The sequence below is a fragment of the Netta rufina genome (genome assembly GCF_964035555.1).
Source record: "Netta rufina genome assembly, chromosome: 23".
NCBI classification, from domain to species: domain Eukaryota; kingdom Metazoa; phylum Chordata; class Aves; order Anseriformes; family Anatidae; genus Netta; species Netta rufina.
The window spans coordinates 3,875,804-3,900,417 of record NC_140147.1 but is presented as its reverse complement, the minus strand read 5'-3'; the positions used below and the strand labels follow the sequence as shown (position 1 = coordinate 3,900,417).

The window sequence follows — 24,614 nt, the reverse complement described above, 5'->3', positions numbered from 1 at the left end:
GGGTCCCTGGGTGGACTTTGGGGTTCGTGGGTGGGCTTTGGGGTTCCTGGGCGGGCTTTGGGTTTCCTGGGCGGCCTTTGGGGTCTCTGGGTGGGCTTTGGGGCCCCTTCCAACCCAAACTCTGTGACTCTGTGACCTCGGTGGCCATCGGGCTACCCCCCCCCAGGCATATCCCTGCCTCCCTTGTCCCGGCGGACAAGAAGAGGACCCAAACACCCCGACTGCACCCAGGGATCGTGCGGGAGAGGGATCCCGTGTCTGTGTGTGTGTGTGGGGAGGATCCCTGGGACCCCACAAGGCTGACACTGGAGGGGGGGGGGGGGCGGCTGAGGGGCAGCTTCGCGAGCGGCTCCTTTGTGACCCTCGCGGCGCCCCGTCGGGCCGGGTCACGTGGGCGCACCTGGCCCAGGTGAGGCGGGGCCGGCGCCGCTCCCAGGCTCGCAGGTAACCGGGGCCGGGCCGGGCCCCGCCGCTGCCCCCGGCCCCCCCCGGCCCCCCTCGGGCCCGGCACCCCCCGGGAGCCGCTCCCCAGCTCCGCCCTGCCCCGGGGTCCGTCCCGTGCCCTGCTCCCCCTGAGGCTGAGCCCCCTCTACACCCCCTCCTGGGCACGGCTCGGTCCCGTTCGGCCCCGCCGGGCCCGGGGCTGGCGGCTGGGAGCTGCCCGCGGCCCTCACGGGGCTTTGTGAGGGGCTGGGGGGCGGTGGGGGCGGCCCTGGGGGGCTCCGGTCTCACTCCCGGTGGGTCCCGGGGGGCTCCGGTTTATCCCTGGTCCTGTCCCTGGGGTCCCCGGTCCTGCCCCGTTGGGCCCCGGTCCTGCCCCGGGGGTCTCCGGTCTCCCCCCGGTGGGCCCCGGGGGTCTCCGGTCCGTCCCTGTTCTCCCCCCGGTCCATCCCCGTTGGGCCCCAGTCCTGCCCCGGGGGGTTCCTGGTCCATCTCTGGTCTCCCCCCGGGGGGCTCCAGCCTCTCCCGGTGAGCTCCAGGCTCTCCCCAGGGGTCTCCGGTTACCGGGACCGGCCAGGCTGTGCCCAGCCCCACAGAGCCTGCCGGCCACCCTCCGGGGGTTCTTTAACCCCAGCCCCGTGGGGAACCGGCCGGGCCCCGTGGGTGTCCCGGTGGGCAGAGGAGCGGCCCCTCGGGTGCCTTCACTGGGAGCCCCGCTCCAGCCCCGTGTCCTGGAGCAGGAGGGGTGCTGGGGGGGGTGGAGGGGCCCGGTGCAAGGCGGTGCCTCCTTGGGTTTGGTCAGGGCTTGAGGGGGGAGGCTGGATGTGGGGGCATGGGGAAGTGGCTGTGTTATTCTGAGCCAGGGTCTCCATCCAAAGGTTGAGCTGGTGCCCCGTGGGGCAGCTTTCACTGCTGATGGGGCTGGCTGGGAGAGCTACGAGGTGTTGCTGCTTCCATAGATCTCAGAAAAGCCATATCTATGCCTAAATCCTGAATTCAGTATCCATAGATCTCAGAGAAGTTCTATCTATGCCTAAATCCTGGATTTAGCTCTTCTGGCCCATTTTTCAATGCCTGCTTTGACTTCCCTAGTGCCTAAAAACAGGGGCACTGTGGTTATTGGCAAACCAGCGTGGCTTTATTGAGCGTCCTCACAACCTAATTTAGCTTTTTTTTTTTTTTGAAACTTTCGAAGGAAATCCTGTCCTCTGAACAATGAAGATCTTAGACCCCGGCTAACTCTCAGACGCGCAAACCGCTTGTGGCTCCCCCAGTGCTCCTCTGGTGCTGGAGCTCTTTGGAAAGCTCCTCCCGACTGGGATAGGTGCCTGCGAGAGAGCAGAGAGCTCCCGGCGATCCCGTGAGTATCAGCCTGGCGGTGGGTTTTAGCCCAGGAGCGTGGCTGTGGCTGTGCTGAGCTGCTGGCCGCGTGTTTCGGTGCCTGTGCCAGAGGAACCTGCCGAATCGATGGGTTGTGTTCTGGATGTGCTCACTGGGATGCTTTCAGACGGGTGTTCTGGTGGTGTTATTCTGCAGAGCTGAGATCGTTCCCTTCATCAAAGGTGCCTCGAAATTTCAGGATGTTATATTTCCTTCCATAAATGATGGCTGCTCTTCATACATTAGATCTGTTGATGAGACCTCCCTATTAAGAGAAAGATCCCAGAAAGTGTTTCTGTGATTAGATCAGCTCAGATATTTTTTGTTTGCTTTTAAATTTTGGACCTCATTGCACAAATGGTGAAGCCAAGGAAAAAATAAAACTGTTCTGAAGTGAGAGCAATGAAAACTCCACTGGTGCAGAGTCTCTTGGACTTGGAGCTTGGAGCTTCTGGGGCTTTTAGGTTTAGCATATCACCCAGGAATGTGCGAAGGGAGCTCCTGGGACATGCACTACTTACGAATTCTTATAAACTGATGGAGCCAGCAGGTTCCTGGAAAGCAGCGGTGTGATATAACCGCCTGGGGAGTGTTCTCAGTCTGCATCTGCTGCTTGGTGGGGGCAGCGTTGCAGCCGCAGTGTCACGCTGCCTGCACAGCCCGCTCTGAGGTAGGACAGATTTACTTATTCATGCTTGAGGTGCCCCATAGAAAGTACAGAGCGGAGCAGCAGGCGCAGTCCAAAACCACTTATGCTACGTCTGGGCTCTCGCTGTTTATTAATTAGCCTAATTAGTATTGAAAAGGATCTCTTGGGGGTGAAAGCGGTGCTAGCCAAGAAGCTTAGGAACCGTGGACAATTTAGGGGCCCGGCACAGGCTGGGATAAAAGCACCAGCAATAAAAGTGGAGAGCGCCAGCCCTGACCTGACTTCCTTTGGTATTGCTGAGCTTTCTTCATCATGGGGAGATTTTGTGTGCCAGCCTCTGCCTGTGGGAGCTGTGCAGGGTGACAACAGGAGCCTGTGAAACTATTTTGTGTCCACACCTGGGCTAGCTGTGGTAGAATGGTGGCAAGGAGAAAAACAGCTCCCTCTAGGATTCCTGCAGCAGGGCTCTGTAAAGGTTTTGCTCCCATGAGGCGTGATTTCAGATGGACTTGCTGACAAGATCCAGATGCAGGCAGCAGTTTTCCTGGCGAAGCCTTTGCCGTAACACGGCCGTGAGTGGCAAAACTCAGCCTGTTAGTAACGCCATCATTGCTAAATCCTCCAAATTCGAATGGCATCAAATAACCTGGAGCCTGAATTGGCAGCTTGCACAATGATTGATTACCTGTCAGCTCCTCCTGGGCACGGTGTGTTTTGAAATGGGTAAGTGCTGTCAGAGCCCGGCGTAGTCCCAAAGAATGCAAGGCAAAGGGGAAGTTGATTAAAAGGAGAGAAAAAGGAGAGAGTTTCCCTTCAGAGCCTGTCAGTCAGCTCCACCTACGGCTGTGCTGCTCGGTTATCTCCTTGAAGCAGCGCCTCTGGAGCCTGCCTTCTTCAGCTGCCTAAGGAAAACCTCTCCTGAAGGCTGCGGGGATTTTGATGCCTTCAAAGGGGCTCCTCTAAAAGATCTCCTTCCCGCACCTGCTGAAAGGAAGCAGCGAAGCTGTAGGAGTCGGGGAGCTCTGAAACACAGGGTGGCTGCCTTGTCTGTGTGACAGAGAAGAACTGAGCGAGCTCTGATGCAAAACATTTCTGTAAATAACTGAGATGCAGGATTTGAGCTCAGGCATCACAGAATTTGAAGGTTAGCTCGCTAAGGTGAGGCTGGGGGCAGCCAAACACGCTCTGTTTGACTCGAAGCCTTTTCGTTCTCCAGGTGCCTGAGCGGTGAGCCATGCTGGGCCGGAAAGCAGGACTCCCCCCCGACCTGAACAGCCACCGGCAGATGAACCAGCCCTACCAGGAGGCCGTGCCCCTGAGGACCAGAGCATCCAAGGAAGCCGATGTCAGCCTGGAGGTGTTCAGCGGCTCCACGCCTGAAATCAAGCAGGGCCGCACCAGAGCCCAGCAGATGCGGGACAGGAAAGGTCGCAAAGCCGACCTCAAGGACTCCAACGGGCGAGAGGCAGAAACAATTACCTTTATCTCTGGTTCAGCAGAGGCTCCCCCGAGCCAGAGCTTTTGCTGCTCCTCTCTGTCTCAGGCCTGGAACACGTACAAGGCCGTTTTGTGTTGTATAGTGACCTGTGGGGGCTGCTTTCAGGACTGCAGTGTCTGTATCCCCTACCCGGGGCCCGCTGAGACCTCCACTGATGATGGGAAGAACGGAGATTATAACGGGCGACTGCCCAACAGCCCTGCCAACGTCTCTCCCACCGAGAAGAACGGGAACCAGATCAAAAAGTCCCACATGGGCAGCAGCTTCAGTTACCCGGATGTCAAACTGAAGGGCATTCCTGTCTATCAGAACAGGAGCCCCAGCCACCAGCTGGAATCCGATTCGTACTTCAAGGAGCTGCTGCCAGAGAAGCCCTTCAGGAACAGCATAGAAAAGCCACCGCTCCCTAGCAGCCACCGGAGTTCGGAGGAGTATTATTCCTTCCACGAGTCCGACCTGGACATCAGCGAGCTGAACGGCTCCATGTCCAGCAGGGAGATCGACGTCCTGATCTTCAAGAAGCTGACGGAGCTCTTCAGCGTCCACCAGATCGACGAGCTGGCCAAGTGCACGTCAGACACGGTCTTCCTGGAGAAGACCAACAAGATCTCGGACCTCATCAATAGCATAACTCAGGACTACAACCTGGACGAGCAGGATGCTGAGTGCAGGCTGGTCCGAGGCATCATACGCATCAGCACCCGAAAAAGCAGGGTCCGGCCCCACATTTCTGTCCCAGCCAGCCAGAGCCACGAGGAGAAGTCCAGCAGAGGCAACGCGCCGGACAGCGGCAACGAAACCATGCTGGAGTCCACGGTCATCAGCCAAGACGGTACGTGCAGGTCCCTTGGTCTCACAGCTTTGTTACAGCAGGGCAATTTAATCAAAGCTGTGGGGATTTGGTAATGGTGTAGGGTTGAGAATTGGTGCCTGTCTTCAGGCTGGGCTTTTCTTCCCAGGTGGGTGAATGGAGATCTTTATGAGACCTCTGCTTCTCGCCAGTCGTTGCGATGCAGCTTTCCTGGTAGTGCCTGTCACTGCTAGGAAAGCTTGCACCGAGCAGTGCAGCGCTTATTCTGCTGCTTCTGCAACAATTTTGGCTTTCCTCCGAACCTCTCAGCTAGGCAGAAGGACTGTGAGTCAAACGTAACTGGTATGACCAGACAAGCTGGCTTATTGCAGAGGATGTCCAGCTACCATGCTGGCTCTCTTCCCCGTGTTCCAGCAACGTTCCTGCTAATTCCCCTCTCAGACCGCTGTGACAGAGGGCTGCGTTGGAGCTGAGACTTCCTCTGCATGGGGGGTACAAGGACAAAGTAGTAAAGAGCCCTGCCAGGAGGAGGGGAGGACTGTGGCCACAGAATAAGTGCCTCGTGGCTTTTCCAAGGATATTCTCCTTGTCTGGGGCAACCTGAATTGCCTGACCTCTAGAACAGGAGAGCCTGTTGTAGAAAGACCTTGACAAGCTGAGTCCGGGGAGCCAGGAGACACCCAGAAGTAATGGAGGGAACGGGTTGGCTGTCGTGCTTCCTCGCTTAACAGTCAGTGCTGTTACTTCCTGGTGGTTGTGCGCTATAAAACTCAGATTACCGAGACAAAGGTGGAAGCAATCTGGGGAATAAGATGCTGCCTCTCCTGTTACCTGCGGGTGGTGCCCTCTGAAGGAGAGCCCCGGCGTTCCCTGACAGGTAACCTCGCTCCTGAGTCACCGTTTCCTGTCTCAGGCCCTCTTGGTTTTTCCTTCCAGACTTGGCCGTGCAAATATCGGAGGAAACGCCGGCGGACGTGATGGCCAGGAACATGAGGCGGCACAGCAGTGCAGGTAACGTGTCCGGCTGCAGAGGCCTCGCTGAGGGAGGGGGTCTGGCAGGAGTCAGGGGGGCTCCCTGAGCTGCTCCTGTTATGAGCACCTTCAGTTTTCACTGCCTGCAAAGGCTGAGCTGGCACCTGCCTCTTGGGTTACCGTAACGTGTGTCATTTTGGGGAGTTTTGGGAGTGAAGGGGGCTCAGTAGGCTGGGTTCTGCCCAGGTTCTGGGCCCTCCTAAAGGGAACGACACCCCCGTGTGGGGTGCTCTCTGTGCACAGCGCCCCGAGAGCTGCCAGGACCCTGACAAAGTCTGGGGCTGTACCTGGGGTGTGCCCAGTGGAGGTCACAGCTGGGTTATACGGGAACAAAGAACTGTGCAAAAGGGGAGCGGGGCAGGATGACTGGCTGTCCCCTCAGCCCTGATCCTCGCGGCGTGCAGGCTCCACTCCAAAGAGCCGCCCAGGGCTAAAAGACAAGTTTTCTCCTGCATAATAACAGATCTCTCCTCGGAGATGGCCACAATACAGGCAGGGTTGATCCCTGCCTGTGGGCTTTGTGTGGCTTTCTCCTCCCTCATGATACACAAAGCCTTTTGTGGCAGCTGCTTGCCTAACTGCCAGGCACTTGGCTGCTACAGTTGCCCTTGTCTAATGTCACCATCTCTTCTCTTTCCTCTCCAAGGCTCTCCAACAAGCAGAGATTCCTCTTTCCAAGACACAGAGACTGACTCATCTGGAGCACCTCTGCTTCAGGTGTATTGTTAAGGAAAAGGACCCGAGCAGCAGGCAGGCATTGCGAGGCTTTGCTGCCATCAGCTTTCTCCTCTTTCAATATGGGGCATGCTATGTCACTTTTTCCCCCCCCCCCAGTCTACCCTTATCCTTTTGTTGAAGCCAAACTACTTCTGCTGTCTGAGTTTCACTGGATTTTTATTTTTTTTTGGACAATGTAGAACATCAAGGAAGTGAACTGTGGAGCTGATGAACTTGGGAGGTGGAATGTGTGCCCAGGGAGGAGATGGACAAGGAAGTATTGGATAACTTGTGCCTCTGTGATTTTATTTCCTATCTTCACGTTTAGCTTTAACAAGCCCAGTGGCCCAGGTCTTTCCCTGCTTTGAGAATTTGCTGTACAGTTTCTGCTTTCTGGCGTTGCTTAAGTTAACCTGGGGAGGGAATAATCAGATGGTGTCTCTGTGATTGTGATGGTGCTGAGGCGAAAGCCAAGCATCTGCCCTCTAGGGACCCAGATCTCTGTGCCAAGGGGCTGGGTTGGTGGTCCTGGGAGCGTTAAATCCTCTGTCCGTGGTGTTGCAGTGGCCAGATAACGCCTTCTTCCTCCTGACACCTTCCTGGTGACACCTCAGCGGTGTCATCTCCTGCTGCCTTGTAAGGAGAAGGTTCAGGTAACGTGGTTCGTTTAACCTTTGGCCTCTTGGCGTGTCTCCCAAGATAGTCAGTGCCAACTGGAGGGTGGCGAGATGCCTGGACTGCTACCCTGCTCGTCTCCCAGTTGCTGCCAATCTGATGTGAACTACCAGCACCAGGTATTCTAGTTGCACGTGGTGACCTGTGGCTTGCACGCCAGTCAGCTCTTCTCACTCAACTGCCAAGCCCTCTGCATTTCCCCATCGGGCTTGGTGTCATTTGGTGCTGACTGCTGGGGCGAGCCGTGAACTTGGGTTATGGCAGGTGAGTGAGAGAATCAGTTCATTTGAAGGCTTTTGTGATTAAGAATTGGTCTTTTGGACGACTGTTCTGCCAGAAACTCCCTTAAAAGTGGCTTGCTTTGAAGGAAAGCCTCCCTTGGAGAGCATCTCCAAAGGGTCTGTGAGGAGCTGCTTGGTCCTGCCTTCCCCTGGGGGCACTCAGAGCCGTCTCCTTCCCTTTGCTCTTCTCTAAGAGCCAGTAACGAGCACAAGATGCGGAATTGCCAACCTGAGGGCACGAAGCCAGGCGACCTTGAGGGCTGCGGCACGAGGAAGCGCTATCTTTCTGCTGCTGCCACTTGGTTATCGTAAAGTAAACATGAGAAGCCATGGGACTTGGCTATATGTTCGGGTGGCCTTGGACGTGACTAGAAAATGCTTAGTTGAATTTACCGGCAATGGAATAAACACACCCGCTGGTTTTTTTGGGGAGGGGAAACCAAAATAGGTCACGTGCTTTGGTGTGGACCATGTTTTTGTGCCTTAATTGAACTGAAATGTGCCTTAATTGAACTGAAATGTGCCTTGAGTTCGTAGCCTGTGATTACTCTTCAAAAGGTTGGGTACGGGTGTTGGTGGGGGGAGAGGATTATGTTCCTTACGTAAGCAGTCAAGCTTATTTAACTGGCCAAAGCCCTTTGAAATGTACAGTTTAAGTCCCTGTTAGAGCCTGTTTTTGTAAACTGCTCGCGTTTCGGAGCATGCTTTCATAAATCATGGACGTTTCTGAGACCACACCTTGAGACACTGACTGGAGAGATTTTGACAATAAAGGGGAGAGACTGAGACTTTGGTTTGGCTTCCCCTCCCTGCTTTGTTTTTAAAGCTGGCCATTTGTGAAAAACCCTGTTCATGCAAGAAGAGACGCGAGGCCAGGACAGCCCAGGACTCCCAGATGAGCTGTGTTTGGTGACCTTCCTCGAATGCTGCGTGTACCGACGGACCCGCTGGGCTTCCTGCTTCCAAACGGAGCTGTACATACATAATTTGGACAAGTTTACTTAGACCTGTGCACTGAGGCGTCGGCACGGGTCACACTGACACGCAGCTCTGCAGCGGAGCTTTGGAGACGAGGGGGTGAGAACGGACGTGCAAAGAGCCACCGATGCCTACCACAGACACAGTGGCCCATTTTTTTTGTTTAGTCTGTGTACCACGAGTGAATGTGTATGGATCTAACTTGCAAAACACACACAAACCAAAAAAAAAACAAAAAAAAACCCTCAGGTGGAACACTGGCAATCCCCTGGTCCCTGAAGCTGGTGCACCTGTGGTGTCTAGCGGGATTCTTTTGCAGTCCTCACCCTTAAAATCTAATTCAGTCTTTTTTTTTTTTTTTTTTTTTTTATAAAGCAGAAGGTGTGCTCTTTACCCGGGCTCTGTCTCTTACGTTCTGTTCACGTTGCACTGGTGCTGGGGGAGCAGGGGCCAGGAGGGAGGTTTGTGCAGGGGAGGTCTCTGCCCTCCCAGCAGCACGAACACGGAGGTGATTTTGTCCAGCTGGGAGCACTTGTGTGCACGGGGGGATTATTTCCTGGACTGAATGCAGAGTGGGTGTGTAAGATGTGGGAAAGCCAGATGCAAATAAGGGATGCTCTGGGGAAATGCCTGTTTGCATGTAGGGAAACACAACGGGCAATGTTCAGAAAGCTGAGCCTGGGGGGAGAATTTCCAACTTGTTCCCCGGGGACGTAGAAACCTCCTGCTAGAAGATGCTGTGACTGCTGGCTCTGTCCCACTTCTGGTCAACGACTGCAGTTCAACCCGACCTCCCCCCGTCAGCAGGCAGCACTTTTTGCAGAGATGTTTCCTGGAAGGATTTAAAACCCATAAAAAGGTAAATGCTGCCTTTTTGCAGCTGGAAAGGGTCTGCCAGAGAGGATGCTTTGATCCTGCAGCCCTTGGACCAGCCTGTCGGGGCCCCAGGGGAGCAGAGCACAGGCTGCTTACAGCAGCGTGCTCACCAGCCTCTGGCACCGTGCTGGGACGTGGCTGTGTCACTGCTGTCTCTGCTGTCCCCACTGGCTCCTAAGCTGCCCTGCCAGTTCCTCCTGCAAGCCTGGGCCACGTTATTCTGTCCTCTGTCCTTTCAACCTGAATTCCTGCAGTGCTCTTCCTGGAGGAGGCCGGTCTTCCCTGCGAGGGAGTTTGCCCAGGTGGGGTGGTGCAGAGCAGCTCTTACCGGTGCACGGTGCTGCTCCTGCTTCCCTCGGGTCTCCTGAACGCCCACCAGAGCTGTTTGGATGCTTTGGGTTGCGTGTGCACAGCGTAGGAGCTCGTCCCCTGCCCCAAACTTGCTGGCTTGTTCGAAACGCCTGCTGCAAGGTCATTGCTGTTCCTAGAAACATCTGAAATCTTTGCCTTCAGAACTGTGATCTCGTAGCTGCTCCCTCTCTCGCTGTCAGTCTTGTGTTCTGTGCCTCTCCCGCTTTGGGGCGTTGGATTGCTGCATTGACCGGGCATTGATCCTGGCTTGCCTTGCTCACGGCTGCCCGGGGAATGAATGCAGTCTGGCTGCCTGCTGAAGGTCATTTGCCATTGACCGAGCCGTCTCAGCTGCTGCTGGAGTGGTTTTTGCTCCGAGCATCAGCGCCGAGTGTTTTGTTGGGTGATCTGACGTGGTGGCCAAAGAGATCTTAGAAATCCAAGTCCCTTTACCCAGCTAAACGCACAGAAATTTGTTGTTTTTTTTTTTTTGCCTGGGTGCTTCCTTTAGGGAGCATGACTCAGCACCCTCCTTTTCCCAGAGACTTCGGGTTTGCTGGGCTCAGTTCTGCCAGGAGCCTCTCCCCGAGACCATGCAGCGCACGTGGCCTCGCCGTGCTAAGCAGCACTCCCTGCTGCGACAGGACCAGTGCCTCCAGTAGCACCCAGTGCCACGGTCCCCAACACCCCACTGCCAGCAGGTTCCTCGGCTCAGGGTTCAGGAAGCTCGGTGGCTCTGATCGGAGCAGACCCACACTGCTCTGTGCTAGGGAAACCTCCCCGTCCGCACCTTGAGCTACTGAAGGATTTATTTCAGTGCAGCTCACGGGGTAGAAAGCAGATTAATTTTACCCAGAGTTTTACTGCCTTAGTAGTGACAGAGGAGTGGAGGCTTCTCTTCAAAGTAAGCAAAACTGATGTGAATCCCTCGTGCCTGTTTCCCTCCTTGGGGTTCTGCTATCTCAGTGCTCCTTCCGAAGCCGTCCTGCAGCCTGGCCCGTTTCCTGAGCGATCTGAGCTGCGATTGTCATTAGCAAAGGCCGAGCCAAGAGCTGGTGCTAGACAAAAGACCAGGAGAAGCTTTTAACACATGGGAAGCCCCACAGAGCCTGCGGGCCTTCAAGGTTTTGTTTTTAAAGGCTGGGAGAGGGAAGAGTCGGCTCTACGTTAGGAAAGGAGCCACTTTGCTGGGTCCCATGGCACTGCTGGAGCTTTTCTCTTGGCTCCAGCCCTTCTGCCTCTGCTCTGAGCCACGGGTGAAGCCCCAAAGCCAGCAGCAAGGGAGCTGCAGCTGGGTGCAGCCCTGGGTGCAGCGCTGGGTGCGCTGGCAGCCGCTGCTCCAAGGGGTGGCAGCACTGAAACAGCTTCCCCGGAAGATGTGACCTGGGTGTGACAGGCCAAGGGACCTTCATCTCCTGCCACCCTCCAGAGCTGCCTCCTCCAGAGCTCAGGCAGGGGAGATGTTTGCTGAGAATGGAGACAAGGAAATATTTGTTGGGTTTGGTCCCCGATGTCCCTGGTGGCAGGCACTTTCCCTGCATGGCTCATGAGCACGAGGCTGCAGTCGGGGCTCTCCGGTAGCTCAGCCCGAGGGATTTGCAATCTTTGAGCTGCTTTTGTAGCTGCCCGGCCCAGAGCTGTCCCACCCTGGTGCTGTTTGCTCCAGAAGAAACCGCCTCCCGGGGCCCAAAGGGTGCTTGGGATTCAGCTCAGCCCAGAGAAAGTCGGAGGCAGCTGGGTAGTTTGCAGAGGACAAGGCCAGCAGCAGAAACACCTTCTGTTCCGCTGGCTGGAGGGGTTGAAGTCCAGGCGTAGCGCTCGGCTCACCCGCAGTTCACAAACACAGCTCAGGGCATTCACCCACCGCCAGTTCAGAGCTGCAGCTCTGGCCCAGTTCTCCCCGAACTGTTTGCCTTTCCTCTTTACGTGCCTGAAAGGAAGGCAAACGACGCCTCTTCTTCCCCCAAAAAATCCTCTCGCAGCTTCCCCCAGGGTTCCTGCTATTTACTGACTTTTCTTGGTCTTAATTCTGTTTCTGCCTAGCCGCTTCCCAGCCTGCCTCCTGCCAGTGACCCCAAGCAGCGTGCAGACTTGTGCCAGCCCAAACTGAAAAACTCCAGAGTTTCAGTCGTGGGTACACCAACGGCTGCCCTGGGCTCACACGGGCACAGACCAAAGGGCTGAGGACAGGAGCAGCTGAAGACATTTGGGGTTTTGGTAACGGTGTTGGTAAAACTCATGGGAGTTCTGCATTTAGTCCAGGCAGCCCCATGCTGACAGCCACCTGCCGAGCCCCTGCTGTCCCTTTTGGGGTTTCTGGTGCGGGTTCCAGGGCTGAGGTGGTGCCGGGGAAGTCCCCAAGGTTGGGCTCAGGGTGGTGCCGTGCACCGCGCCGCTTTATGACCGCTGCCTGGTGCCTGCCTGTGCTTGCTCTGCAGGAGGGGCTGCTGGCTGGACGGCTCCCCTGCGGCTGCAGAGCCCGGCCCCGGCTCCTGCTCACCGGGAAGCAGCGCAGCACCGAGCCCTGCTCTGAAGCACCACTGGGATTTGAGGGAAGCTCGCTGCACCCCCAGCACTGCAGTTTGTTTCTGCCACCCCCAGCCCAAGTGCTCACACACCGTGGTTCAGAGCAGGTACGTTCACACCAGGGCTGACAGCCCCTGAAGCCAGCGCGTGGTCTGGTTTCTCTACAAATACACAAGACCCTCTCCCCTTTTTCAGTGAAGTACAGCAAGGCAGAGGTGTGCAAGGTAACCCCAAGACTGCCAGGCAGCAGGACCTCAAACGCAGCTGCTCCATCCCAGCAGGTAGTGGGGAGGGCAGGCCAGACGTAGGTGCCCTGACCCGAGTCCTCGCCCACAAGGTCACTGCTCGGCTGGGTGGGGGCTGTTTTTTGACCCTGAGGGCCTGTAAAAGTGGAAGACTGAATGCAAACAATGTCCTCCTGTTCGAAAAATAAATCCAAATAAGCCAGGTGCAATGCCAGGCTGACCTTTGCCCAAGCACGTTTTTCAGCCGTTTGTGCCCACTCCCTCTGGTAGGAGGTGGAAACGTCCCGGGGCAGCAGAAGCAAGAACCACGGCAGCAGGATTTTGGGGTAGCCTGTAAAGGACTGACGGGAACCATGGCTTTTGTGCCACTTTCCTCATGCAGTCCTCATAAAGCAGACTTGGGGCAAGGGTGGCTTCCTCAGCAGTCACACGCTGCTAGGTGGAGCCTGGAGCCATGAGCCTTGGTCATAGCCGGGGGTTTAAGCTGGGCAGGGAGATTTTCAGCGCTCCTGAGCAAGGCGCGCAGCTCCTGCTGCCTTCTCCTTAGCTGGGGAGCAAATGTTAGGAGCGGGGAACCCGAGAGGAATTCATAAATAGCCACAGATCACAAGCCCCAACACCCTGGGGCACCCTCGTCCGCAGGCACTGCCCCCTCCCAGCTTGCACCCAAGCCTGCCCGGGCTGCTGGGAGCCCTCCTGCAGGAGAAACCACACATTCTGCCTGAAAATATGCCACTTTTTTTGTCTTTATGTTGCACCGCAGTTTTAACAAAGATACGAACATGCAGAGTAATGCCACTCGTCAGCAGGAGCTCAGAAGAGAACGCAGCAATGCCTGTCAGCGGTCGGCAGGGAGAGAGGCGCTTGGAAAAGGGCCGGGAGATGCACTGCCAGGAAGGGCAGCGCCCCAAGGACCCCCTCCCTGCCCGTACCCACAGATTTCCTGGCCTTCCTTTCCCACAGGGCAGCAGGTCATCCTCTCCAGCTGGGACAGGAGCTCTCCCTTGAGCCCCGTGGGGTCCAAACTGTTCCACCTCTGGCTCAAATAGAAGCAGCAGCAAGGGTGGAAGGCACCAAGCGCAGCTCAGCCACGAAACCCTCTGCTCAGATGTGATTTACCCTTGAGCCCATTACAGGTGAGGAGAAGGGAACCAGTTTTTACCCTTTCTCCATTCAGTTTCCAGACAGCAGCATGATGCCTTCTGCTACCTGAAAATGTTGGGTTATGGCAATGAGGAGGAGCTGCAATGGGTGACTTTTATACTACTGCTTTCCTTTCCCAGGCCCAGGGAGGCAGAACAGGGATTATTTCAAGAAATAAACCGGCCCTCGTTTTCACAAGAGAGCAAGAATGCCAGAAGGGGGAGGGAGTAAAAACTCAGGAGAACCTGCTGCCAGAACTGATACGGCAAAGCGTGGATTACTAACACTGAAGAGCCAGGAGATTAAGCTAAGCAATACATTAAGGGTATGTCCCAAAGCCTCTCAAGTCTGGCTCGTGTAGCCCTAATGCTCTTTTTGCTCTAGACCCTCCTTCTCTGCTAACTGCTGTTTGGGAAGTGTCGCAGATGGCTCTGACTGGAACTGCTGCAGGCTGGTTCTGTGGCCTTGTGTTCTGCTTGACACGGGACAACTGAGGATGACTTCACGGAGCTGCCTCCACAGCAAGCTCAGGTGGGGATGCTGGAAGTGCTTACTTGCCCAAGGTAAGGGATCCCTACTTATCCGGCAACACAAATCCTGCCCCGTTCGATGGGCTGACTGAGGGAGGGGAGGAAAAGAGGAGGACTCAGTTGAATTTAGCCTTTGAAAAGTCCATTTCTGGATGCTGTTCCATGAACCTGCGAGGAGAACAAAGGTAAGAGCTTGGTCAGTCAGCAGGAGCCACAGAATAGCTCCCCTCAGGGACACGCAGTGCCTAAGAACTCAGCACCCCCTCGATTCCATTTCAAGTCGCTCGTGCAACCTGCTCCTGTTCCACTTTTCAGGCTCGAGGCAGCCTTCTCCCAAGGTTTAAGGCGTCCCTACTTCCTGTGCTATCAAGTTTGCTTCCTCCTCACACCTTCCACAGCAGGGACTGTGTTACTGAGCTTCCCGGGCCACAATCTCCAAACGCTCTTCCCTTAGGTCAGTGATATTAGCAACCCTACCAGCCACCAAGGTCAGCAAGCCCAGACACATGGCAGTTATTAATTATCAGATACACACCCTGTAACTGTTACCTCTCGGACAGACACGTAACAGCTCTGACCCTGACTGTGGGGCAGAGGGGAGATTATAAGGGAAGATTATGATTTAAGCTTAAACGTGTTTGCATTACGCATTGCCGGAGACACCGGGAATGTCTCCGGTGCTGCGACGGTGAAAATTAACGAAGCACACGACCAGAGAAATCTGTTCTCAGGCTAGGTACAACCTGATTACAGATGCCCTGCAACCCCGGCAGATTGGACTATTTGGACACAGGTTGCCACATCAGAAGGTTCTCAGAACAAAAGGCTGTGCCTGCGGGTGCTCAGCAGCGAGGTATTAGCACATGCAGAAACTCCCACCTTCCCCCTCTGCCCTGCAGTTCACCAGGGGGTACAACACGTAACCGTGTGGGGGAAGCAGACACAAAGCACAAGGGCAGGCCCCCTTCTTCTTCCACGCTCTCATCTCGTGTTTTCCCCTGAAATGCTACCGCAGCATTTCCACCTCCACGGAAATCTGTGCTGCAGGAGTAGCGTCCTTGTTTAGCAGCCAGGAGGGCTTCGTTGGCAGAGATTAGCACCCACCTGGGTGTCACTTGGTCCACTTTGGCCTGAACAAAGTCTAAACTTCCTATCCGCTCTCTACCAGCCAATCTGCACCCAAGCCAAACCTGCAGGGAGCTGAACGAGTGACTTTTGCCAACGAGGTATCCTGTATGTGCACTTTCCAGGGAGGCGAGGGCTGCCTGCCATGCTATCAGCTCCACAGGTGCTGAGGACGTCTGGGCTGCGCTCTAGAAGTCTCTTCCTACCCTAAACTCAGTGCACTGATCAGAGCCAAGCTTCTGCCAGCACAGATAAGCCAAGGAAGGAAAGGAGTCAGGGACAGAAGGCAGGCCAGCTACACTAATCCTCCTTGCAACCCTGAGATAAGATGGGGATTTGCACTTGCTGAGGAAGCTGCCTGATCCAGAACTTGCCTCCACGCCTTCCTACGCGGCCTTGGGAGCCCTTGTGAGTAATTTCCCTGCCAAGGTGCGTTTATGCCAAACAGGGCAATAAAGACATAAAAGGGTTACGGGCTTGGAGACAGCTGTCTGGTGGCAGGTGTGTAGAGCGGGGAGATTATCTGTGCTACTGAGCAGGAGATTAGAAAACAATCAAGACCATGTTAAAGTTCAGCAGAGATGGCACCTCCATGCCCAAACATGCTTTCTGGACTTGAAATCAGCAGATTAAGACAAAGCCAGAGCTAGGCTGTTCCTAGAATTTCCCGTTAGGCTTTCTACACCCACTGACTTTTATAGACACGGGTGAGTAGCCAATGACTGTCTAACTGCTGACATGAACTCAGGTAGGACTGAGTGCCAACCCGTTCTTGGTTGCACTGCTAGATATGTGTGAAAGGAAGGGGTATGGGAAAGCGAGGATCTGTGAATTAATCAGTTCTACGCACTTTTTCAAAATGTCTTGCTTCTTCTGTTCGTCAGATGTGGGGAGGCCCATGGATTTTTGTCGTTGATCATACATCATTTTCTCCACCATGCTGCGAGTCTCGCTGTCCAGGTCTGACAACTGAAACCAAGGACTTCTATCAACACTGAAATAACCTTGCTCAACCCCCCACACACACACAGCCTGCTTGCAGAGAACACGACTACACTGGTGTTACATGGTGCTGTGTGCACAGGCTTCAGAAATACTTATACAGATACTAATCTATAAATTCAGCTCAATTCACTTGCAGTTCTGGGAGCATTTAAGTTCTGGGAGCATTTATATTCTATGATAGCATCACATGCATCAGTACTCCCAGTACTGCTAGCAGAACAAAGATGTAGAAGTTGAACGTGACCTCAGCACAAGCACATTTACGAGAAGGCTCCATTCAGTAAAACAGAGTTCTTACTTTTGAGTTCTCTGGATTGATTTTCTTGGTGTTGATCTCTGGGTCTGTGGAGACTAGTTTGTTCCACCATTCCATCTTGTTGATCTGAAGGAACGAAGAGGCAAAAATTATTTATTTTTCCTGGACTTGTTCTTGGAATTTTATGTCTCAGTCACAGGAAAAAAAACGCTGGAATCAAACTTTGACGATTTTCTAAATGTCAGTAAAATCTGAACGTGAATAAAGGGCATTACTTTCATTTCTAACCACTTTACCTAGCCTGAATTTCCACAACTGGCAAATCTTGGTAGCATGTTACATGTCACGTTTGGCACAACAAAGGAGGATTACAAACACATCATCTGGAGAGGCCCAGAAGGGACAGGAGCAGCAGTAAGGTTTGTCCCTGGATTTTTCATGTCGCTAACAGATGTGAAAGAATAGCGCTATTCCACTAAAGCACAACTTTAAAATTAGTGATTTCCTTACACATTTTCCTGACCTGCTTAGCAATCAATTGGGCATACTGGATTAGCATGAAGTTGGGCTGAAAACGGAAGCAGGGCATTTCAGTTTGCCTCTAATAGCATCACTGATGTTGTACAAAGGACAAGCACGATTCTTCTGTTTCAGCTCACAAAGCCCAGGGCTTTCACTGGTTTCGTGCCTCTCATTTCACTAGGTAAGAGGCAGACAAGCACCCACTTCTCCCCAGTCTGTTCTGCTTTACCTTCTCCAGGTGCACGGTGACTGTTTTACCGTCTTCAATCAGCCAGGAGCTCTCCTCCACCTTCACTTCATTGAAAAGGTCTCCATCGATAACAGGCGAGTGGCCCTTCAGGCCGACTTTGAGGTGCCGTCTCTGGATGTCAACCACCACGTCCTTCCCCTTCAGCCGGAAGCTCACCTTGAAAGGGATGGCCAGCTGGACCAGACAGAGGTCAGATGTGAGGAGCAGAGCAATGCAGTTTCTCCTCACCCTCTTGTGCTGCTGTTTTAAGGCTTTTTGCCTTGCTTTCACCAGATTAAGACCGAGTACTCAATGATTTCCCTAGGGTACTGAGCAAGCGGGCAGTGAAAGGATATGTGTGTAAATTTGGCAACAGGATGGCCAACATACCTCAGTGGAAGGGAAGCAGATTTTAATGTCTTAACCATGTTTGCCAAGGTTTGGCAGAGTTAAGTGCAGCTTCTGGGAATTGTATTTAGTTACCAGGCTCTGCCCCAGCTACTGAAATGCTGCCAATAACTACAATTAACAATCTTCCATGGGCAAATAAGATACAGGACATCAGGTCCGTTACCCTTACTAGCATTTCCTCTTATTTCCTGCCTAAGATCCCTCAGACCCTGGATATAAGGCAATACTTACATCCAGCTCTGAAAGAGTCTGTGTCCATCTGTAGTTTGGAAGGTCAGCTCCATTGCCAGAGTTGGGTTTAAGTTTTCCTTTATCCTTCTCATCTTCCTCTTCTTCATCTGTTTCCTAAACAACCAATTTGAAGTGTAAAGAAAGGTTTTTCAAGTCTCCGTGTATCTTTCACTTGTGTCAACAATTCTAGGTTTGTGTAAGAATTTCAGCTGTGCATATTCCATATTCACATAACTTTAACCCCCAGTGAAAAGGCGTCTCTATTAAGACACAGCAACAAGGGGGAAAAAGAGGTGTTGAAGTCTTTGGAAATTGTGTTATGACAAAGGCAAGATCTTTTTCAGTGCATATTCCCAAAGAAAGCCAAACTGGACATCCCGTAACACTCATGAGAGTTCTGATGGTTAACCAGAAACATATTTCTCTCAGTCTAACATAAAGTCCCTAAGTGAGCTTTACCTGCTTGTTAGAATCTGAAGATTCACCTTCATCTTCCACGGATTTCACTGGGACGCTGTTAACCTCTTTCTGTGCTTCTTTTTTCTGTTTAAAAAAAGAATGAACAGGCTCAGATAGCGTTGATGCTTTGTGTCACTTGCTGATCTAACACTAGGTGGCCTCAGCCTCTTCAGCTCAAACTGAAGAGCCAGACTCAGAGCTACAACCAAGACGGATGGGGAATTTTCAGTCCCCAGTGTTACAGGAAAGCGATACTGCTGAAGGGAAGTCCCCTCGCCATGATGACAGTAACAGAGGATGCTGCTGAGACACCTTGCCAAGGGCAGAAAGGCAATGTGACTTATGGGCAAATCCACACCAAAACGCAGTGATTGTCCTCGGTTAATTTACGTTAGCAGCACACCACCTGCTCCTATCTGGGGATCCAGACACAGCCTTTTACACCACTCACCACTACCTGAACTACGTGCCAGCAAACAGAGGAGACAGCTCAGACCTGGATGGCACCCACACGTGCCAAGCACTGCTCTCACCTGGTCGATTTCCAGCTGCAGCCTTTCTGCTTCCTCGTCTGTAAGTTCCTTAATCCTTGGCTCGTTCGCTTCCTGCTTTGCTTCTTTAGCGAGTTTCGCAGCTCTCTCTGCCTTTTCTCGCCGTTCTGCCTCCTGACGAGCCTTCTTCTCCTTCCGCTCCTTCTGAGCTAGTTTGTTGTGATGGTTGAAGGTGTCTGTGATCAGCTGAAAGACAGGAACACATAACAAAAGGTTTAAGAAAAAAAAAGACACTTTTTCAAACCCAAATGACAATCTACTAAGGCTCTGAGAACATGTTAGCCATACTGATGTGACTTCCCTTCATTTTTGCTCATCATTTGACTGAAAATCCAGAGAGGGGGAAAGCTTGAAGTATTTAAATGCAATTCTTCCTAGCTCTTTCTTATTTAGGGAGTGTATTTCAATGGAGATAAAAACAAATAACAATTAAATTCTCCATTTGTGCTCTTCATTGTGCTCTTCTAGCAGGACAAGCAGCTGCCTAACCCAGCCATTTGACCACTCTCCGTACACCTATGAGAGCTGGAAGAACGGTGACACTAGACCTAGTTTTTGCACCTGCTTCTGACCTTTCCCACAACCAAGCTTTCCCCAGGCACTAGATGGAGGTTCCTCTCTTATTAATATCTATATTACGAAACCTTTTCAATGAAGAAATTCTAAAGCTCCTGAAAAGGTTGCTACTACTGCAAGAGCAAAGGGCAGCAAGCAGAAATCAATAGGCATTGCAGTTTAACATCAGTGTTACGAGGAGAAAAAGTTGGGAAGCTTATCATTTTACCGAGGGTCAAGTTCCTCCAAAAATCTTTGCTCCAAACCTAACTACAACTGCTCTTGTTGTTGTGACTGAAAAGCAAAATCCCAAGGTCTCTGATGCAAATGGCTGTACTGCTCAGGGGGAAAGCTGAGTACACAGGCAGAAAGCCAGAGCAACTGCCTTGTGGTCAATAATGCCAGGGAATACTGTGCAGAGCAGCACGTATGAGAGCTGCTGGCTGCTCCAGAAAACAGTGCAGACAATCTGAGGAAATAATCGGAGTGTTTTCAGACAGGGGTTCCAGGTATTTGTTCATGTATATCCCAGAAACCCCGCATGGAATCAGCAACTCTCCAGAGCAGCTCAAAGCACCCAGGCCTCGTGCGCTTCTGTAACCAACCGCCAACTATTCCTGCTTTGTTTTTAAAGGGCAAAGTGAGATTTATTTACGCAACCCGAGCCCAGCGTTTCCTAGGACACAGAATTCAGGACGTGCATCTCCCAGCTCCTGTTCCTAACAGCACGACAAGCCAGGGAGCGAGGATATTTACACAGCCTGAGCCTGCAAGTGTGCGTGCTGCATTTCTCTCAACTGCCATCACATCCCCTCGCTCTACACAACGGCTGCATAAAAGACAGTGACTTTCCCACCCTCCCCTCTTCGTCTTTAATGCCAAAGAACCAGCAGGATTAGGGAAGCAGCTTCTGCAACTTGTGGTGTTGCTATGGTGTCACAGACCCCTTGTGCTGAGCACCTTTTCAGAAGAGCATAAAGCATTTTAACAGATACCGCAGTAGCCAGGAGCTCCAGAAGCACCAGCCAGTGCTTATCTCCAAGCTGCTGCTCAGTTTCAGTCCCAGGTAGCAGAGTCCCCAGGAATTTGGGAGATTTCTCATAGTCTAAGGAAAACAGCAGGAGAATTCACCTCATTCTTCCTTTGGAACCATCTCCTTTCCCTTACCTGCCTCACTTAGCCACTCCAGGGACTAGACAGCACACGTACTGCCCTGTGTTAGCAATTAATGCCTTCCCTAATGCGCTCACCATGGCAGCAGTGCCTGCTTTGCTCACAGGGACTTCCAGTAAACCAGAAAGCCCTTATAGAAGACGAGCACTCCAGATTTTGTCCTCAATTCCCTACTGCCTGGGATCTAGAAGCACCAGACCCTCCCCCATCAGCTCCCCTGTAAGCTCTGCGGTAACCACCCGCAGCCTCAAAGCCAGGCAGGCAGACGAGGGGCACCACAGCCTCCAGCCAAGCGTTGCAAAGCAGCTCATGTGCTAAATGAGATGGGAACGGCCACCACATGGGTGAGTACAACCAAGAAATCTCCAGAGAGCCTGCCTAACTCCTGCTGGAACGCTCTGCCTGCCAACGAGGCAGCTCAGAGCCCTGGGCTCGCTCAGTCCAGGCAGGTACCACAGCCTGGAGACAGAGGTGCAGCCGCATGTGCAGAGACGTGGACTTTGTGCTTTCTCTGAGGTGAACAAACAAGGTAACCTGGGGTTATCGCTCCTGCAGTGTCTGTCACCGTTAAGTCAGTGTGTCTGGCAGATTTGCTTTCCAAACAAGCCTTTGGCCACAGCGTGGCAAAAAAAAAAAAAAAAAAAACTGCACCAACAGTATCGCTAGGACAAGCAATCCTGCCTCACCTCACATCGGGGCGGCTCGTTATTGCTTTGTTTTGTGGTGTGTTTCATCAGCATCACAGGCTGCCCGTCCCCAAGTGCATTAAAGGGCTTTAGGGCCTTCAGAAAGGGAAGCCTTAGCATGGCACAGACATAGCACATAAATAAAACAAAAAAAGCGTGGATTTTGTTGTTTTTTTTTACCTTCTCTGCTACGCCATCTTCTCCACCAGTGAAGAAATCTGTTTTACGCCTCAGGAAACTAAAGAACGTGTTCACAAGCTGGTAGAGAGGGAACAGGGAAAGGGAGGGGAAGAGAAGGGGTGAAGAGAGAAAAAAAGAGCAGTGAGACCAGATCACTCCAAGGCACCTTGTGTCTCTTGAGCAGCCTTTATTGTGCCTTTCCTATCTGTGTCTGCATCAGGACCATGCTGAAACCCTGTGACTGTTTCCCAGAGACAACAGCCAAGGGCTTTTATGGACATCCAGCTCCTGGATCCCATATTTCTGAGGCCTGTGTGTGCTTCACATTAAGAGAGGGCAACCAGTTTATTCTCAGGTCACCTTGAAGATGCATCTACTTTGCCATCCCAAACTGTTACTCAGATTTCTCTGATGCAGAAACTTTGGGTATACACATGTACTTTTATATAAATATATACACGCACAAGTGAACGTATCCAGATGCTCACATATTGTCTGTACTCTGTATTCTGCTTCTCTCCTTGCCTCTGCTCTCCAAGTGTGCAAGCCACCCCCCAGCTGTGTCCTGTTTATTTCCAAAAGTTTCAGCTTTTTACTTCTGACTGTCTCGCTGCCTTCCAGATGTTGCTGGTGAATTAGCAGTTATGAACTGCCACCCCAAAATACCCCCACGGAAATGGGTCTGACTCTCAGTGGATTTATTTTTTTTCCCCCCAGGAGTTATGTCTTGTCAGTATTTCACCCTGAAGCTCCACGAGGGCAGGAGGAGCTGTGTTTGGCACCATGTCCCCATGTTTGGGTGCAGGGCTTGTTCCCACACACCCCTCCTTGCAGGTCAGCTCCCCACCAGGAGCCACCACCTGGAGGAGCAGGAGGCCCCCGCAGTGCCCCACGAGGAGGAGGAGGGGAGGAGCCGCGGCCTCGTTTAACGGCACCTGGCGGCGGCCACAACCCGGGGGGGGGGCTCGAGGGACCGCAAAACTGGGCCGGGGCGGCTCCGTCCTCCCGTGCCTCTCCCGCTCTGCAGCCCGGGCCTGGGGCCGAGCCCCACGCGTGGAGCCGCCAAGGCCGAGAACCCCCAGCACGGGGAGGCCGCACACGGGGGCCCCTCGCTCCGTGGCGGCGGCGGGGTAGGGAACCCAGGGGGCTGCGCGGGGCCCCCCCGGGCCCTCCTCCTCCTCTGAAGGCCGCCGCCTGCCCATCCCCGTTACCCCCGGAGGAGCTCGGCGAAGCCTCCGCCGGGCCCGGCGGCGCTACCTCGCGCACGCCGCCCTGGTGCTGCTGGGCCATGGCCAGGAGCATGCCGTCGAAGCGATCCTCCTGCTCCGCCGCCTCCTCCGCGCTCAGCCCCATCTTGACCCCGCCGCCGCCGCCGCCTCAGCCCCCTCACGCCGTCGCCCGCCGGAAGCGGAAGGTGAGAGAGCGGAAGCTCGCCCCGCGCTCGCCTCTCCAACCCGCCAATCGCAGCGCGCCGCCCCGCCGCTCCCTTCGCGGATTGGTCGCCGAGCGCTGGGGGGGGCGGGAGGAGAGGAGCGGGGCGCGGTTGCCATGGCAACGGAGAGGCCTGGGCCTTTCCAGAAGGCTCCGCGGGGCCTGGGGAGGCCTCGGGGGGTCAGGCCCTGATTTCCCCCTCCAGCCCCGGCGGGCCCCGAGCCGCCCCCGCCGCCCCCTGCCCGCACGGCTCCTGGGGCCGCGCACCCAGGCCCTAAGAGGGGCAGGGGCCTGCAGCCTGTGTGGGGATGGGTCCAGGAGGCCCCACAGGCCGCTGCGGGTGTCCCCCATGTGTGTGATCCCCCCCTGTCTGCACACCCCAAATCTGGGGGTGCTCGGGGAGGGTTGTCCCCGTCAGGGCGAGCTGTGCTGCACACAGGCTCCTGCTGCCTGGGGGATTCCTCAGCAGCCCCCCTGAAATCAGTGTTTGGATGCTGCCCCTCCCCTAAACCAAGTTGTGCTGGTACCACGTACAAATCCATCTTGGCACCTAATAATTGACATCTCATGAAAGGACAGGGGGCAGAGGGTGCAGGCTAGAACACAGGAGGTTCACAGGGTGCCAGAACGCTGGGACAGGCTGCCCAGGGGGTTTGTGGAGCCTCCTTCTCTGGAGACGTTCCAAACCCGCCTGGACGCGTTCCTGCATGACCTGATCTAGGTGTTCCTGCTCCGGCAGGGGGATTGGACTAGCTGATCTTTCAAGGTCCCTTCCAGTCCCTCACGTTCTGTGATTCTTTGATAGCTGAGAATTGAAGGTGAAAATTCACCAGCCTGGCCCTCCCCTGCCCAGTATTTCCCCTGTGACACGTGGGGTCCTGCCTTGCCCGCAGGCTCCTGCTGCCCAGGGGATTCCCCAGCAAGCCTCCTGAAATCAGTATTCAGACACTGCCCCTTGCCTAAACCAGCTCCTGATCAGCAGATACAAATACCTGAGCAATTCAAGGTGAAAATCTATAAACCTGGCCCGCCCCTGCCCAGCATTTTGCTTGTGACACACGGGGCCTGCCTGGGGATGAGTTGTTCAGTTCACCCGCTTCCTTAACTGTAAGAGCAGTGAGGCTCCTGTCAACAAGGTTAGGCAAATATCTGCTGATAAAACGACTTCCAGGTTGCTCTTTCCAAGGCCGGAGCACACAGGCCGTTTGCCACAGGGCCCTCGCTCCAGACGGGTGCCGTGTGTGTGTGTGTGAACTCCTTGGCAGTGACACCTGCCATATAGTGTTGCCTGATTGCAGCGCGGGGCCTTGGTGCCATGGTACAGCCCGGGTTAATGACTTTGTTTATACTGTTTGGGTAATCGCGATAAGGCCGCCCAACCCGTGCTGCCCCGTCCCCCCCTGCGGCAGCTGCTGGCTCTTCATTGAGAAAACGGCCATTGACGCCATGCCGAGAACTTGCTGGCCTCAGCCAATCAGTCAGGGGACGGCTGCTTTTTTTTTTTTTTAATGAGGACCGCTTAATCACAGAGCGGTCAAGGCTGGGAAGGGGGTGTTTCACTTGCGAGCGAGCCTTATAAGAGCTGGTTTGAGCGGCCATGTGCTGGCAGAGCGGGGAGGACAGGGTGTTTCCAGGCTGAGGCAGGGAGGAAGTTTACGGGTCTCTCA

At 54.0% G+C, this 24,614-nt stretch overlaps 2 protein-coding genes across 2 annotated transcripts; one reads left to right on the top strand and one right to left on the bottom strand.

Annotated features, from left to right (window-relative positions):
• Positions 1-3,704: 3,704 nt before the first annotated feature.
• On the top strand, positions 3,705-6,540 carry KDF1 (keratinocyte differentiation factor 1; the record flags this gene model as incomplete). The annotated part of the gene is made up of 3 exons (XM_084300466.1): positions 3,705-4,800; positions 5,716-5,790; positions 6,458-6,540. The coding sequence occupies 3 exons, from the start codon at positions 3,705-3,707 to the stop codon at positions 6,538-6,540; spliced, it is 1,254 nt and encodes a 417-aa protein (XP_084156592.1).
• A 6,646-nt stretch (positions 6,541-13,186) lies between these two features.
• Positions 13,187-22,912, bottom strand: NUDC (nuclear distribution C, dynein complex regulator). The gene is made up of 9 exons (XM_084300814.1): positions 22,774-22,912; positions 21,517-21,594; positions 18,905-19,108; positions 18,372-18,455; positions 17,913-18,026; positions 17,271-17,465; positions 16,562-16,645; positions 16,109-16,227; positions 13,187-14,301 (listed from the first exon to the last, which is right to left on the bottom strand). Exons 1-9 carry the CDS (start codon positions 22,867-22,869, stop codon positions 14,250-14,252), a joined length of 1,026 nt encoding a protein of 341 aa, XP_084156940.1. The 5' UTR covers positions 22,870-22,912; the 3' UTR covers positions 13,187-14,249.
• Between the last annotated feature and the right edge of the window lie 1,702 nt (positions 22,913-24,614).

What these genes read in the sequence shown, in the direction of transcription:
- NUDC (XM_084300814.1), bottom strand. Translation starts at nt 22,869, where the DNA reads ATGGGGCTGAGCGCGGAGGAGGCGGCGGAGCAGGAGGATCGCTTCGAC. An exon ending in AGACTCTTTCAGAGCTGGAT is followed by an intron (nt 17,466 to 17,912) that starts GTAAGTATTGCC and finishes TGTCTGGTCCAG; the next exon opens with CTGGCCATCCCTTTCAAGGT. An exon ending in TCAATCCAGAGAACTCAAAA is followed by an intron (nt 16,228 to 16,561) that starts GTAAGAACTCTG and finishes CCTTGGTTTCAG; the next exon opens with TTGTCAGACCTGGACAGCGA.